The sequence below is a fragment of the Eretmochelys imbricata genome, chromosome 7 (assembly GCF_965152235.1).
Source record: "Eretmochelys imbricata isolate rEreImb1 chromosome 7, rEreImb1.hap1, whole genome shotgun sequence".
Classification (NCBI taxonomy): Eukaryota; Metazoa; Chordata; order Testudines; family Cheloniidae; genus Eretmochelys; species Eretmochelys imbricata.
Genome location: NC_135578.1, coordinates 105,222,358 through 105,238,238, shown reverse-complemented (window position 1 = coordinate 105,238,238; position 15,881 = coordinate 105,222,358). Strand labels below are relative to the sequence as shown.

Here is a 15,881-nt window from a genome sequence, read left to right as displayed (position 1 = left end):
ACAGGGAGACACTGCTCACCAGGGCCTTTGCATGGGACATTAAAATGAGCCAGATAACTATCTGATGCATCCTTTGAGTACAGGACAGCACATGCACAAGCAGCTCCTCTGTGTGAATATGATGAGAGAAAAATCAAATTTAAACTCTGCACTAGACGACAAATCTTTCAGTAGCCTAATTATCACAAGGACGATGTGTCAGGCACCACTTGGGGTTCCAGGTGGATGGGAGGGTGAAGTCTCAAAAACTTACCTAACGTTTCCTGAGATTTTACTGAATGATATCAGCTTTGTGAACTAACTAAAACAGCAATTCTGCAGGCTATGAAGAAGCAACAAATTATATAGTCATTTTTACTTTAAATGTCTGGACTGATAAATTGTTAATCAAGGGAAATTTTCCACGATTTCATTGCGATCCAATTTTTGGTTATTTTCTCAGTATCCAGGAAGTTGGCTATGTCCATTTCACAAGCAAGAAGGAGCAAACAGTCCAATCAGCCTTCAGGAAGTGAGTGGCAAGTGGTGGAATGTATTTAAGTAGACAGAAAGAGAGGGGTGGGTCCCGCAGCTGTGTTTGCAGGATTGGAGCCATGAGATATGTGTGTGTGTGATTGGGGTGACGGTGGTTGGGGATGACTAGAATCAGGGGCTGGCATAGAGTCTGTGGGGGACCAGGAACTGCAGTTCGGGGGGGGGGGTGTTTGGGGGAGGGGCAGAGTGGGATCGAACGGTTTGGGGGGAGGAGATCCTGGCAAATGGAGAAGATTGGGGTAGATGCCCTTGGGGGAGAGATAAAGGGCTAGAACTGTGTGGGTCAAGGGCGGGGCAGGGGGAATGGGCCTTACCAGATCTGATCCTGAGGCACAAAGTTGAATTGTTGGCTGGGGTTGTTGTTTTTCTGATTCATGCCCCCACGCTGCGCTAGCATCCTGTGGTGGCCAGTCTGGGCCTTTCAATCTGGCCAGATGCCTGGAACTGAGCCAGCCTGGCGCCAAGCCGTGCCTCCTCAGATGTTGTTAGGCGACAGCAGCAGAGCTTGGGCTCTTGAGTGGGGCCTGGGCAGGCTGCACAGTAAAAAAGGGTCTGGCAGTGATAATGCCATTCCCACCCGCCGCCCTCCAGTCTGCAGAACCAGCATCCCCAGAACCAGCTCCGAGTCCTCAGCATCCCCTCTGCCCCCCCTAGGTAGAATGCACAGAGACCTAGTGGCAGGACCACCCTAGCCAGCTGGCACCAGTAGCAGCCTGAGCTCCTCCCCCACTGTTCTCCAGGGGCATGGGGAGACCACCTACCAGCTTGGCACTGCACTGCCTCGGAGGCTGCAGCAGCAGCTGAATTCCCAGCTGGAGGACAAAATTTTACCGAATGTGTTGGCAGCAAGCGGGGGCTTCATCCCGCTCTGCCCCTGCCCTCCTTGTGGCACCCCTGTCTGTGTATCCCACAAAGAAAAAGGACTTCTTCACTACAGGCGCCAGCTTCCTCCGGGCCACAGGGGTGCCCTGCCCCCACCCACCCCCTTCCCCCAAGCCTTCATGCCCACCCCACCTCTTCCCGCCCCTGCTCCACTCCCACCCGTCCTCTTCCCACCCAGTTCCATCCCCTCCTCCAAGCGTGCCCCATCCCTGCTCCTTTCCCTCCCCCCCAGCACCTGCTGCATGCCACAGAACAGCTGATCTCAGCGGGCAGGATGCACGGGGTGGGAGCGAGAAGAGTTGATTGGCGGGGCTGCCGGGAAGCACTGGGAGGGGGGCGCTGGCTGCCAGTGGTGCTAAGCACCCACTAATTTTTTTATGTGGGTGTTCCAACCCTAGCAGACCCATGGAGTCAGCGCCTATGTTCTTCGCTTTTTATACAAATCACCTAATGCTGCTTATATCTTGCTCCCTCACCATAAATTGCTACCTCTCGCTGAGAGAATCAAAGCTCACATGGCTTCTTGAAGTCCTCCTCCCAAATCTTAGAGTTACACTCATCCAATCAAAGAACAGAAACAATAGCATGTGATTTATCTGACCAATCACAACTAAAAAGATCAGGTTGAATTTTTAATCTGGGCTACTGGATATTGCTGCCAAACTGTTCAAATTCAATCCATCATGCATGCAAATCCTCTCTTATTTCCTTCGAAAAAGTAGTACATTGACATAATGAATAAACTGGAGCAAATCATAATCCATCTACCAGCATTCCAGAAGCAGATTCAGTCTCATGCTTATCTCTCTCCAGTCTATTAATGAAATCTTGATTTTTTTTTAAAAGGCCCTTTTCTCACCTCAGATCAGTTTGGATATAGAGCTGTTATCCAAGGTAATGTGCTAAAACGTGTTGAATCCTTTCTGAAGGAACACACCCAACAGCTGGCTGAATCTGAATACAAGCAAGACAGTGGTGATGCTGGTGGGCAGAGGGAAGCATTTGGAGGAGTTTGCAGCTACAGCGCATTCTTCTTTGGTTGAAGGTACTCATCCACATTTGGTCAATTCAGTTCATGATCAAGGAATACTCTTGGATTCCTCACTGATGCTAAGTTCTCACAAAGCAACATCTGTGAGTAATGCTTTCTATCGTCTCGTGTTGGCTAGGAGACTGCCCCGTCCTGGCAGATGATGGCCTGACCTCAGTTATTCATGCCTTCACTTCTTGGCTGGACTACAGCACTGCAGTATTCCTGGGCATGAAGCCTTCAGCACCTAGGAAACTCCAATTGATACAGAACTCTGCAGAGCATCTCCTCAGCAACACAGGCTACCCGCAAGAACTTCAGACTTGTTCTCTACTCTCTACACTGATTTCCCATAGAATTTCAAATCAAGTTCAAGGTCTCAGTCCTTATACTTGTCCCAGGCCATAGAGTGCTTTGAACATATCTAAAACACCAAATGAAACTCTGAGTTGAAGACTGTGATCAACAACTACACCCCTCTGGCACAAAGGAAGGTAAATAAAGGTAAAGCTTGTTTGTGCAGGAGTCAACACTCTCTTTGGGGCTGATCCGAGACTTTGGAATAAATTCCCTGAGGAACTAAAGACCATCACAAACCTCATCACCTTTCTATTCAAGTGCAAGCCATGCTTTTTTGACTTGCCTCCCCTAACACACACATAGCAATGTGAATATTTATTTAAAAAACTACCAAAACAAGACACTCCACTACACATTTGTACCCCTGGGGAGAGGACGAGAGAAGAACAAATGAGAGTTATGTAGTCATGTTGCTTAATGCATTACTGGAAGATGCTCAGATATTACAGCCATGAATGTGGTGTAAGAACAGATATAGAATAGAATCCACTGAAGCCGATGAGACTAGTTGATTTCAGTGGGCTTTGGATCAGGTCATAAATAAGCAAGAATGGATTAGAAAATACAAATCCACTTGTGATGGGATCTGTCAATCCAACCTTTTACTTTCCAAGGATTACATGGTACAGCTGAATTTATAAGAGTCATAAGGGAGGCAAAGGGCAGGATGAGATTGATGTATTGTTATGTAACTCAAGTGCTCGCAAATACTGCTTTAATAAAAAATAAATCCACAGCATAATCCTGGGTTTGCCCACCTAAAGTCAATGGGAGACTTGCCCGTTGCCTTGAATGGAAATGAATTTGTACTTATATTAATACTTCACAATGTAAACCAGCTGCATTCAAGCCATCAACAGTAATTAGCTTAAATTAATCAAGTACATGTCATATGCAATTTGCTGTAGCCTTTACACAGTTATGATTTTAGTCCAACTTTAATTCAAAGTTAGCACTGATCACTACCAGCTGCCCAGCCACAGGGCAGATCACACGTTCCCATTCCTCTGCCTTTCTTTATTCCAGCCAAGATCCAGTCTATTGTTTGCTACACCATATAATTAATCCAACATGCCCCTGCTTCCACTAAGCTTCACAAAAAAGGAGCATTTTGTTTACTATATGTCCATTGATTTAATCTCTATTCAACGTAAAAGTGTTTGTTCATATATGTAAATATATAAATACATACATACTTACACACACCTCCACACCTATTTACAGTTAGGTTCATAATTATTAGTTAAGCACCAATCTATCATGAGCTCAGCATGATCTGTACCTTTATAAGGCCAATTTTTCAAAATTGGGTGTGCAATTCTAGGCACCTACATTTGTATTTTGGCACTTATGTAAGTGACTTGGTTTTCAGAGGTGCTGAAAACCAACAGCTTTAATTTATTTTAATGGTACTAATCCATGTAGCACTGCACTGGATGGTGTTTTAGATTTAACCTACATAATTGCTGGATCATGCTATAGTGCCTTGGATAGTTATTTTGTGTAGATTGCAGACAGAGCAGCTAGTGCCATCTATCGTTAAGGTTCTACAATACTTCCCAGTATAAGATCCCTTTCTTCAGTTGCTTATAACTTTGCCAGTCCTTAGGCGTTCAGGTTGAGCTTCAACATGTTGGGTGTCTGCCTTAGGCTGAATTATTTTGGGTAGTTTCAGTTGAAATGTTTCAGACATTCCAGAGCATAAGTAAGAGGAAAATGTGTTTTTTCCCCATGTTAAAAAAAAAATCTTATGACAAATTTATTTAAGATGTTCTAGAGCCTCCATGCTTTGGAGCAGGGACTTGAAATTTGTCAGAGAGCCACGCGGGTGTCGGGGATGTGCCCTTTGCTGTCACCCTGAAAAAAATGCTCAAATATGGCTATGCTAGAAGTCTTTGAAAAATTTCAATTCACATATGCACAGCAGAGACTTCTTAGAGGTTGGCAGCTCAATTTCTCTGCACTGAACATGGTCCAGTCCAGGGCTGAAAGGGCTGAGCAGGACTTTCCCTGTAATTACTTCAGGCTGCGTGGCACCAATCATCAAAACCAAGGACAAGGAAATTGTCCCTCATGTTCTCAGTGCCCAGGTAGCGAGGAGGAGGAAGCCATCTGACTGAAATGCAGAAGAAACAGGAGCTGGATATGGGAGGAAGCAGGTAGGGTTGGCACAAGGAATCTGGAGGTGGAAGACTGGGAACCAGGGAGGTAAGAATGAGAGATGGAGACTGGAAGAGGAGGCCTGGGAGGAGAGGAGATTGGGAACAACTGGGACCAGCATGGGGATACCGAGACTGAGAGCTTGTGGGGGCAGAGAGACTGAGACTTGGTCACGGAGCTGAGACTGGCTGGTCAAGGAGAGAGAAACTGGAATGAGGAGACTAAGATTGGCTAGGTGAGGGGATGGGTATTGGGAGGAGCCAGGGATGAGGGGGTGGACACTAGGATGAGAAACTGGAGGGAGGAACAAGAATGGCACAAGGACAGCATGGAGGGGACAAGGGCACCAACATTTCCAATTCTCACCATTCCTCAACAAATGTGTGTGGAATGTATCTCATATCCCCCTCTAGTACTGGTCCACACAGAAGATGACCACCTAACACTGCTGCCAGTTACTCCCTTAGTTCAAGTGGCAGAAGTCTGTATGGTAGATCTAAAGGCTCCAGCCCACCTGATGAATCATGTGGGTGTCAATGCAATGCCATAGCATGGAATTTCTGTTTTTACAGTTTGCTTTTTTAAAAAACCTAGGAAATTACAAAGAAAAACTATATTAAAAGAACATTAAAGTTGGGACACCAAGTGCTCAAAAGTTAGGAAATGCACCCTTATGGCATGAGGTCGCTCTGCAGACCCCTTTTCATCAATCTCACCCCTCTTCAGGGCTCCACAACTAAACTCACAACAGATCACTCTTGCAGGCCCTTCTGCAGGGCTTTATTTATTTTCTAAAACAAACAAAAATGAAAACATTAAGCAGTTACCCTTCTGACCTTAGTCTCTGCTCCTAAGGCTACTGCCAGGCCTCCTGTCTCCGGCAGACCCTGCCATTCCTTCCTTTCTCTGCAGTTTCTTCAGCTTCCTCAGACCCTCTGCCCCCCTTCCTTGTACTCTTTATCAGCTGATCCCCATTCAAATGTGACTCCTTAGTAACTGGGATTGGAGGGGCCCAGGCCTCTGGCCCTTAAAGGGACAAGCCACCCTGTTACAGCCATTAATTCAGTCCCCTTGTGAATATGCATTACGAGAGTCTTTAATTGCATGATCACATACTATTTGTTTTCCACAGGACCCCTACCTTATTAACCCCACAGGAGGGACCTGTCCTGGGAATGAATCAGTGTGGTGTAAAGGGGGTTGCTATCTGTAGGACTCCGTCCTCATTTGTTGCAGAAGTTGGAAAGTGTGTGAATGAGGAAGGAGATTGCAGGAAGAGAAGAGAATCAAATTCTAACCCTGCCTTTGCCACAGAGCTCCTGAGTGATGCTGGGCTTTCTGGAGTATGTTTGCAGCTGTGCTGCTAGGAAAGTTGGGGGAAAGCCAGCAGGGAGTTTGGAGGCAGTATGGAGCTACAGAGCCTCCATGGAGATGGCTCAGGACTTGCTAGATCACCTGAGCGCTAGCTCTTGGAGAATCAACTGATTTAGTGTTATGAGCTGCCTATCACCTCCTCACCAAACTTCACCAAGGGAAGACTTTTCAGTAAATTCTACAAGTGCAAGCATGCAAAGTTTCTAGACACCCATTTGGTCAAAGGGGATAATGTGGCTGTACCTATGTGGGGCTTCTTACATACCTGCTGGAGTCCGAAGAGCTGTGAACTGAACCCTGTACACAAACAGGGGCCACTGCACCTCAGGGGGAACTCTCCTGCCTCCCGGCCCCCACAGAAAATGGGAGGAAAGACAGTGCATGCACTACCAGATAAGCTGAATCAGCACATCCCAGAGATACCCTGCCAGTGCCATCTGCTTCTGAACTTTCTGTCTAGCTGCTGATCCCCAGTGGAGCACCAGGTTATAAGTTTCTTGTACCACTGCTACCCTCACCCAGGCAGACTCTATGCCACTAGAGTCCTCTGCCCTGGGCTGTACCTGCAGCTAAGATCTGCTGGCCCTCTAACAATTGTCAACACTGCAGAAATGGTAAATTTGGGGCATAACTTATAAAAAGCTGTTTTCAATTTTTTCTTGATTAGAAAGTAACTACGTGTAAAACTGGTAAAAATCAAACTGCAACCCTTAATTTCATATCACCTATATGCAATTGGGAAGAGTTAATGCCACTCTGAAAACCTTATTTCTCCAATTTGCTGTGATGTGGGTGTCTTTAATTTGAAAATTTTGTGCCATATCCCATAGTACTTAAGGATACAAAATTCCTACTGAAGCCAATGGGAGTTTTGCCTGAGTGAGGGCTTTGGCCCTTAATTTTATAAGACTGTTGCTTACTTCGTGAAATAATTTCGATTTCAAATTTCCTCCAAAGAAATTAAACAAGACAAATGCAATCGGAGAATGCTTGTAGAATAAACTGCCGAGCCACCTTAGTGTAACTGTGTCAAAATAGAAACCACTCTACTGTGCTTACTGACCAGAGTTCTGGGAACGATAGTAATGTGTAGGTTTCCAATAGCTTGTCTTCTCTCAGCCAAAGACATTACATGTAATAACTGAAGTGATGGACGATATGGCTGTCTTTTCATTTATTGAAATTATGTATTAGTACGTCCTAATAATTAAAATTAATCCCCCTAGTAACTGATCTCTCTGAAGGAATATCCCTGTTTACATTTCTTCCATGGGAGGGCTTTAAAGTGAAATCTGACAGTGATTCACCTGTTCAAAGGTGAAGAACATTTAGAGTTAAAATGACCAGGGGTACAATAAGAAATCATCATAAGACAGACAAAACAGATCTTACCATGGAGTGAGTCTCTCTTCATTTGATTGCAAAAATGTAGTTTCAGCAAGCAGCCAAATGTGAAATATGATAAGAAGGGAAGTTCATGCACCAGCTGGAGTCTCATTTGATTAATGAAATGCAGTGTTTTTGAAAGCTCTTAATGTGACAGGTGAGAGGGAAAGGGTAAAAGTGCATGTGAGATTTCCAAAGAGCTGAAAAGCTTGGTGTTAGAAATTAGTATATGTCATCATCCCCAGCACATTTATTATTATTACTATCAGTATTAGAGTATTAATTTACGTTAAAAGTCAGAGTCAGTTTGAGACTCAACAGAGCTCTTAAAGTTTGGAGGAAGAGGTGGAAAGTTACCTGGTGGAATCTCGAGAATGGATTTTTCTTTTTTGTTGCCTTTCTTCTGTTTTAACTCTTTCTTGCCCGGTCTGAACCTTGGGGACTCCTCTGCCTCTGCAACGGGGGCTGTTTCTTCCTGTCCAGGTTGCTCTGTGAAAGGGGAAAATTCCTCATCGGGACCTGGATAGGAATAATAATGATCCCTGTTTATAATCTCCTGCAGGTAATAATCCTGATCCTCCACAGGCAAAGCCTGGGATAAATCCCCAAGCAGTGCTAACCCAAAGGCACAGAGAGCAAGACAGAGCTGAGACGAACAGGAGCCTTTCTTGCTAAGGGGAATCATTTTTTTAAAGCAGCACAAAAGCTCCACTATGTGTCCCAGATCCGTATTCAGCAGATAGGAAAAACAGCAAGCCTTGGTCACTGGTGAATTCCAGGACTTGTGGAGGGATAAAGAGTCCAGTCTGTGATAAGTGCTTCTGCTTAGACTTGTTTGCAAAAGTTGCAAGTAGTGCAGTGAGAGAGAGAGGACTGAGGAGGGAGGGAGGCAGGAGCCCGAGGTGCATGTGATCATAGGACTCACCAGCCAGACACATATACAGACACACAGGGGGAAGAGAGAGAGAGAGAGAGAGAGCTCTGCTTTGCCAGCACTTGGCAGGTGTGACTCTCCAGAACCCTCTGTCTTGCTTTCTTTCCTGCTTTCTGTTTCCCTCTCTTTCTTTCCCTTCAAAAACAAGGGTTACAAGACACAGTTTTCAGCTCAAAGGCTTGGCTTGTGTAATGCTTCTGCAAGGTGGTGTTGGCAGCAATGGGGGCCAGATTCAATATCTAGGGGTTCCTCTTAACAATGAGAAACAGACCTGGTTCGAGCCCCTACCCAGTAATCTGGGAAAATTAAACACTATCCCTGGGCACATCTAAGAAACAATACTTCCCCACTCGCACACCCCGAGTCTGCATATAACAAAAGAAAAGTTTTATTAAAAGGAAGAAGGAACACAGAATTAATTTGGGAAAATACTGAAACAAAGTATTCAAAAGAACGTAAACCATAAACAAACACCCTCTCCACAGTATATGGGGCAGTGGCTTTTGCCTCGGTTTCCCACCTTGCAGTGTGAAAGTCTGATGGATGAATGCCCCTTTAACATGCCACTCCCCTTTCCCTCCACTGCACCCCACTCTCTGTTGTCCGAGGTCAGCCACGTCCTGGAACTCAAGGGTGCATTCACGTCAGATCACCTCCCAACCTGAAAGGGGGAAGGGAGGAACATGGAGCAATGTCTCTGCTGCTCTCAGGAATCCCTGCCTCTACTTGCTAGTCTTCCACCGCTCACCACCGCCATTCTGCTGCCGCTCGCTGTTCCTCTGCCTCTGTTAGCCACTCTCTGCTATGTCTGCTGCTGGTTGCCGCTGCTCCCGCCGTTATATCTGTCACTGCTTGCTGCCGCCTCTGTAATGCCATGATCTGAGGTTCCACCACTTAGTCCAGTTCTTAATGATCTCAGCTCTGAGTGATTTCACTGGGTAGCAGGCAACCTCGCTGCTAATGCAGCCTCTGCGTTGTCTTTCACTGCAGCGCTGTCCCCACACCTGACGCCAGATCTAAGGCTCATCCGTGGTTTGAGCTCTAGGAATCAGTGAACAGAACCAAGGACTCTCAACTGAGTTTGATCAGTTCTGTATTTAAACATTGGAGAGGGGAGGGTCAAATGGTGTCTAGGACTTATTAAACAGAGACCTTCCCATCCCCCTCACTTTCCCTTGGATTTGGCACCGCTCCCCCCCATTTAGCAAATGAGGTTAATTTTACAGTGAGCCTTCAATCAGAACATGCTCAGTACAGTTCTGCTGCTCTTCACGTACACAATAAGGATAACAACATTTAATCACCCCTGCATTCAATACTATAGTGAATTTTAACCCAAAGCAGCCAAAATTGAACACTTTGGCAAAGCAGCTCTTCCTACTACAGGTCCCGAGGAAGAGTTCTGTGTAGCTTGAAAGCTTGTCTCTCTCACCAACTTCCAATAAAAGGTATTACCTCACCCACCTTGTCTCTAATATCCTGGGTCTGACACAGCTACACCACCACTCTATGCAAATATACACACTGCTCCTGAAGTCTCTTCCCTCAGATCATCGCTTGATGGCAGGGGAGAGCTCACTCAGGCCCTGGCTTACACTTGCAAGTTGCAGTGACTTCAGTCCTCATATACACAATTGATCCTGAACTCCATTTATTTGACAAAAAGTAAAATTGACAACAAGCATTTGCCTTCCAGTCACTGTATAAATGTATGTCTCCTCCTTGAGATAGAGACTATGTGCTATGCACCTAGATCAAAGAAAAATTACTGTTTCTGTGGTTTGATTATAAAGTACAATTAACATTGTTTTATATGAAGCAGTGGACAAAGGAAAATGTGTCTGCATGATCTCCTTTTTGTCCTAAGGCATTTTATTTGGTTGCATGGGGTGGATAAAAAACAGGTGTTGATGGCGATCTGTACTTTCCTTCCCATTTTCTTAATTTTGTGCACTTTCTCTACACTGGTGTTTTACATAGCAACACAAAGGCAAGAAAGTGAAAGATTTGCAGAAGGAGAGTTGTTGGAGATAATCTTAAGTAAGGAAAATAAATCTATAGTTCCACTGCCCCACTTCTGCTCCTTCCCATCCTGGCCCGGCCTTGTCCCCAGTTCTCCCATAGACCACAGCTCTCAGGGGGCCCCCATGAAGCTGGGTACCATGCAATGCAGGAAGTGTGTAACCCTTGACAGGTCACTCAAATCTTGGTACACACTGAGGAAAAGGAATCATATTAAGCTTGGGGTTCTTTAAGCCTCACTTAGGAGTAGGACACAAGAATTGCTCCAGGACAGAAGCAACTGAAGATCAAGCAAAAATATCAAAATATCCTCCACAGATTTCAAGTCCTTCATCAGGTCCTTTCACCTTTAAACTCTCCATACACGCACTCTCTACTACTATATATGAGAGAGAAAGGTTATTCATATCAAACATAATTCAATTGTAGGTCTTCTGCACAATGTTGTTGTGGATTAAAGCAAAACTTCACATCTCAGCACCCATAAACGTTTGTAAGTTTGCTTTCCAGATCTATCCACTGAGACTTAAGTGGATCCTTACACTTTTTATCCACTACTTTAAACTTAATCATCACCGTAGTTTTCTTATTCTCCTCCCTCAGCAATTTCTTGACAACAGCTGTGATCCTCACTTCTGCTGCACACAGAGTTAGAGCTGGTAGGAAATTATTTACAAAAAAAAAAAAGTCAACAGAAATGAAACAAAAATAATGTTCATTCATTTTGAAAATAATAATCCTATTTGAAAATTTGTATGTTTTCAGAGGAAAAAAAGTCTGAAAACCAATTGTTTTCATCCAAAAAATGTGGCTTTTAGTTGCCAAAACCCAAAAGTTTTTCAGGTTTGAGTTTTCATGTGTTTAAGTGAAATATAAATTGGAAGCAATTGAAATTGCTTCATTTCACTGAAAAGCCATTGTCCATCACATAAAAGTTTTGAGGCAAAAATATTTAACCAGCTCGTCACAGGATGTGTTTTTTTAACCAATCTGTTTGTCCCTAAAGCCATGATGATAAGAGGGCAGGTTGTGGGAGCTAACACCCCTGTACTTGGAGGGTTTGAAAATGGTTATTTACATAGTAATTCCTGATTATCCTTCTTAATAACACCTTTTGTATCCAAAGGATGATCAACATCTGGATATCCCTCTTACTCCTGACTGATTTCACAGATGTTCTTACCTTGTTTTCCATTTCTAGCGTATCTACTACTCTACTCCCTTGGGCCTACACATCAGTTGGTGCAGATCTTTAGTCACAGAAAATGTGCATAATTTTACCACCATGAATTTCCTAATTTCCTTTCTTGTAGAAGTTTCAGAGGTGTCCATAAATCTAATACAGAACAGAAATAGGGACACTTTCAGTTGTTGTACAATAGGGACAAATTTAATTGTTTTTTCCATGTCAGCAATAAGGACCTCATTATTTCACTAACTAAATAAGTTTGAACTGCAATTATTTAATCACTGCAATTGACCAAAAAAAAAAAATGATATTTTTACTGTATGTAAAAACTGGAGTGGATTTACACTTCCAGACATAACAAGATGGGAGTATTTTCTCAATATTTGGAGTCAAGGGTCTATTAAAGACCTGGATAATAGAATTTTTGGAATTTTACATTAGTAGTATTTAACAGCTTGAAAGGTGTACATTTCAGTACATTAGCTTCCCCCTCACATCATGGAGCACCCTTTTCTTATTTAAAAACTATTTTACTACAACATAATTTTACTTATTTATTAATTCACCAAATATGTATTACAATGTGTAAATTTGAAAGAGGACCTGAATTTCAAAGCTGAGTGCATATAATTGCATGTGTTCAATTGTATGCACCTAATTTGTACCTGCAAATACCATGTTTGTGTATACAAATACTCAATTTGCATATACACATCTATATCTACCTACCTTACGGTTTACCACAGTGCCCTTCTGTCATAAACATACAGCTAAGAGTAGCATAGAATCCCTCCTTTACCTGTAAGGGTTAAGAAACTCAAATAACCTGGTTGGCACCTGACCAAAAGGACCAATAAGGAAAGAAGATACTTTCAAATCTGTGGGGGGAGGTTTTGTGTGTGCTCTCTTTATTTGTTCTCTCTCTGGATGAGAGATGGACCAGGCAGGAAAAAACATCTCCTAAAAACCTACCTGAAATGAGCATGTAAGCTTACAAAAATTGTAAGTAAAGGCAAGGAAAGGCATTAGATTATCTTTTGGTTTAGCTTGTGAATTTTCCCTATGCTAAGAGGGAGGTTTATTCCCATTTTTGTAACTTTGAAGTTGAGCTAGAGGGGAATCCTCTGTGTTTTAAATCTTTTTATCATCCTGTAAAATTACCTACCATCCTGATTTTACAGAGGTGCTTCTTTTACTTTTTTCTTTATAATAAAGTTCTTCTTTTAAGAACCTGATTGATTTTCAGTGTCCTAAAAATAAAGAGTCTGGTCTGTACATTTATTAAAGGCAATTGGCTGGTATATTATTCTCAAGCTCCCACAGGACAGGGGGTGAAAGGGCCTGGAGGGATATTTTGGGAAAATAGGAATTTCAAGTGGTCCTTTTCCTGAATCTTTGTCTAAATCACTTGGTGATAGCAGCAATACATCCAAGGACAAGGAAAGGATTTGTGCCTTGGGGAAATTTTTAACCTAAGCTAGTAGAAATAAGCTTAGGGGAGCTTTCATGCGGGTTCCCAAATCTGTACTCCAGAGTTCAGAGTGGGGAGGGAACCCTGACACCTTCACAGTGGTGTATATATATATATATATTCATGTACTTAACTGTCCATTAGTAAGTGCAAACATCTGATTTGAGCAGGCTATCACAGTACTTGCCTATGCAAATTAGGCAAACTTAATAGTACACCGGTAATTGTGCTTACCTGGCTTTGAAAAAGACAGACCCAGACAGTGTTTTTTCCCCCAAATTCCTCAGTTTTTTTCTTATGCCCCACTGTTTCAGCTATTAATGGGATATTGCAGACTCCCAAATGGTACAGGCACCATCCACATTTCCTCATAGTAACAAACAACTGTTTTCCTTTTCATGTGCACACGCCTATCTCCCACTAACATTAATCACTGGATCTTATCTGCATGGAGAGGCTCATTTACCCAAACATCTATATCTCTTGTGTATTTTTATTTACTTTTTCTCATAGTTCAAATATTTCCTGTTATTCCATATATCCCATCTGGGGAGAGAATAATCAAAAGGCGCAGTCCTAGTAATTCCATTCCTTTTAGAAATTGCTGTCACCCCCTAACTGCGTGCATACAGACATGTTGTCAGCTCCCTTTAGACCAAATTCTGCTTCTGAATATACACATATGGTTCTCATTGCAGTCAGATGGAGCTGTGCATGCACATCTCTGGGCAGAATGCATCCCTCTAACAGTACAGGGTGGTTGCAACTTGTTTAACAGGCAGGTTTTGTTTCAAAACAGAGTCCCAGGACCACACAATTTGCAGAACTTGAGCCAAATTTTGCTCCATAAAACCAGTCTGATTCTAGTGACATCAGTGAACTCACAATAGTGTAATTAAGAATGGAATGTAGCCTAAGACAGTTTCTACCTGTTTTACTTATAAAATGCCAGGACAGTTTAAAATAATTGCAATTAATAAGAAATTAACATTTCCTTAAACCAACTACAACTAGCATTATCTTTACTATTGGAATGGAATTATTCCTCTTAATGATATGTAGATCACGCTAGACTGTATTTAAATCCTGGACCCACTGAAGTCAAATGCAAAAATCAGTTGAAAAGGTGCCGGGATATATTTGTAACAAGTATACGTTTAGAGATTATGGGCCTGCTTCTGATTTCACTAACACCAGTTTTACATCAGTGTAACTCAGATGTCCTCAGTGGAACTACTCTTGATTTACATCTTCTGTGGAGAACTGGATCCTATATGTTGCTGAGAGAGACAGAATGAATAGCTTTGCTTCTTCATAGCTAGTGTTCTGACAAACAGTTTTCTTTGGTCCTGATTCAGGAAAGTATCTCCCTATTCAGGAAGGTACATAAGCACATACTTATGCTTAAAGTTAAGCACATGTTCAGTGCTTTCCTGATTCTGGACCTTAATTTTTGTTTATATCAGACACTGTATGCTCCTATTTTTGGTATCACTTAATTATATTTTAAACCTCCGGGTGACCTTTATAACTTTTCTTTCTAATTATTTGTATTTTTTTTAAATTCACTAAAAAAAATAATCTTGTAATCGAAAAAAAAAAGCAGCCTTATTTTGCAAAAAGAAAAGGAGTACTTGTGGCACCTTAGAGACTAACCAATTTATTTGAGCATAAGCTTTCGTGAGCTACAGCTCACTTCATCGGATGCTGTAGCTCAGGAAAGCTCATGCTCAAATAAATTGGTTAGTCTCTAAGGTGCCACAAGTACTCCTTTTCTTTTTGCGAATACAGACTAACACGGCTGTTACTCTGAAACCAGCCTTATTTTGTTACTATTCCACAGTAACTTTCTGAGATAGCACATAAGGTTTCTATATGCTTTGGAAACAAAACAATAACTGTTCTTCCATGCAGCAGGAAAGTGTGTGTCCCTTTACACTTAAGATGTGTAGTAAATCATGGACCATAAAATGAAGAAAATGGAAGTAATTCCCCCTTCCTCCCCCACCCACCCACACATATATAAACCATTTTACTCCTACTGTCAACAGGGGCAAAATATATCACCATAGGAAAGGGAAACCTTAAAGTGCTATTGGAAAATACAAAGTAAGCTGCATCAGGGCCAGCTCTAGGTTTTTTGCCGCCCCAAGCAAAACATTTGCCTCCCCAAGCTCAGGTGGGGCTGGGGCTCGCAGGGGGCGCTGGAAGCGGAGAGAGTGATGTCACCTTCTCCCAGAGCCTGCAGGGGCTTTACCCCTCCCCCGCCCGGCCGCGCAGAGAAGCCTTGATATAAGGGGTGGCACAAGGCAGCGCAGCAGCCAGTGCGCAGATGAGGTGGCACGGCCCCGGCTCCCCGGCAGGACTCGCCCTCTCCTCCCCAGGTAGCGGCTGGGCCCTGGCAGCTCAGCATCCTGGGGCTGGGGCTTCCCCTTCCCGCTGCAGCCCCGTCTAAGTGGCGCAGCTCCGAGAGCACAACTTCCCTGAAAAGAAAAGGACGGCCGGAATGCCGCCCCTGGAAATGTGCTGCCCCATGCAC

The 15,881-nt window shown here is 43.3% G+C and overlaps 1 protein-coding gene across 1 annotated transcript in view; it reads right to left on the bottom strand.

Moving 5' to 3' along the window:
- CPXM2 (carboxypeptidase X, M14 family member 2) overlaps positions 1 to 8,411 on the bottom strand; it is a 102,725-nt gene extending 94,314 nt beyond the window's left edge. The window contains exon 1 of the mRNA XM_077821871.1: positions 8,084 to 8,411. Within this exon, the coding sequence (XP_077677997.1) occupies positions 8,084 to 8,411 (328 nt within the window). The remainder of the gene's footprint in view (positions 1 to 8,083) is intronic.
- Positions 8,412 to 15,881: the final 7,470 nt, after the last annotated feature.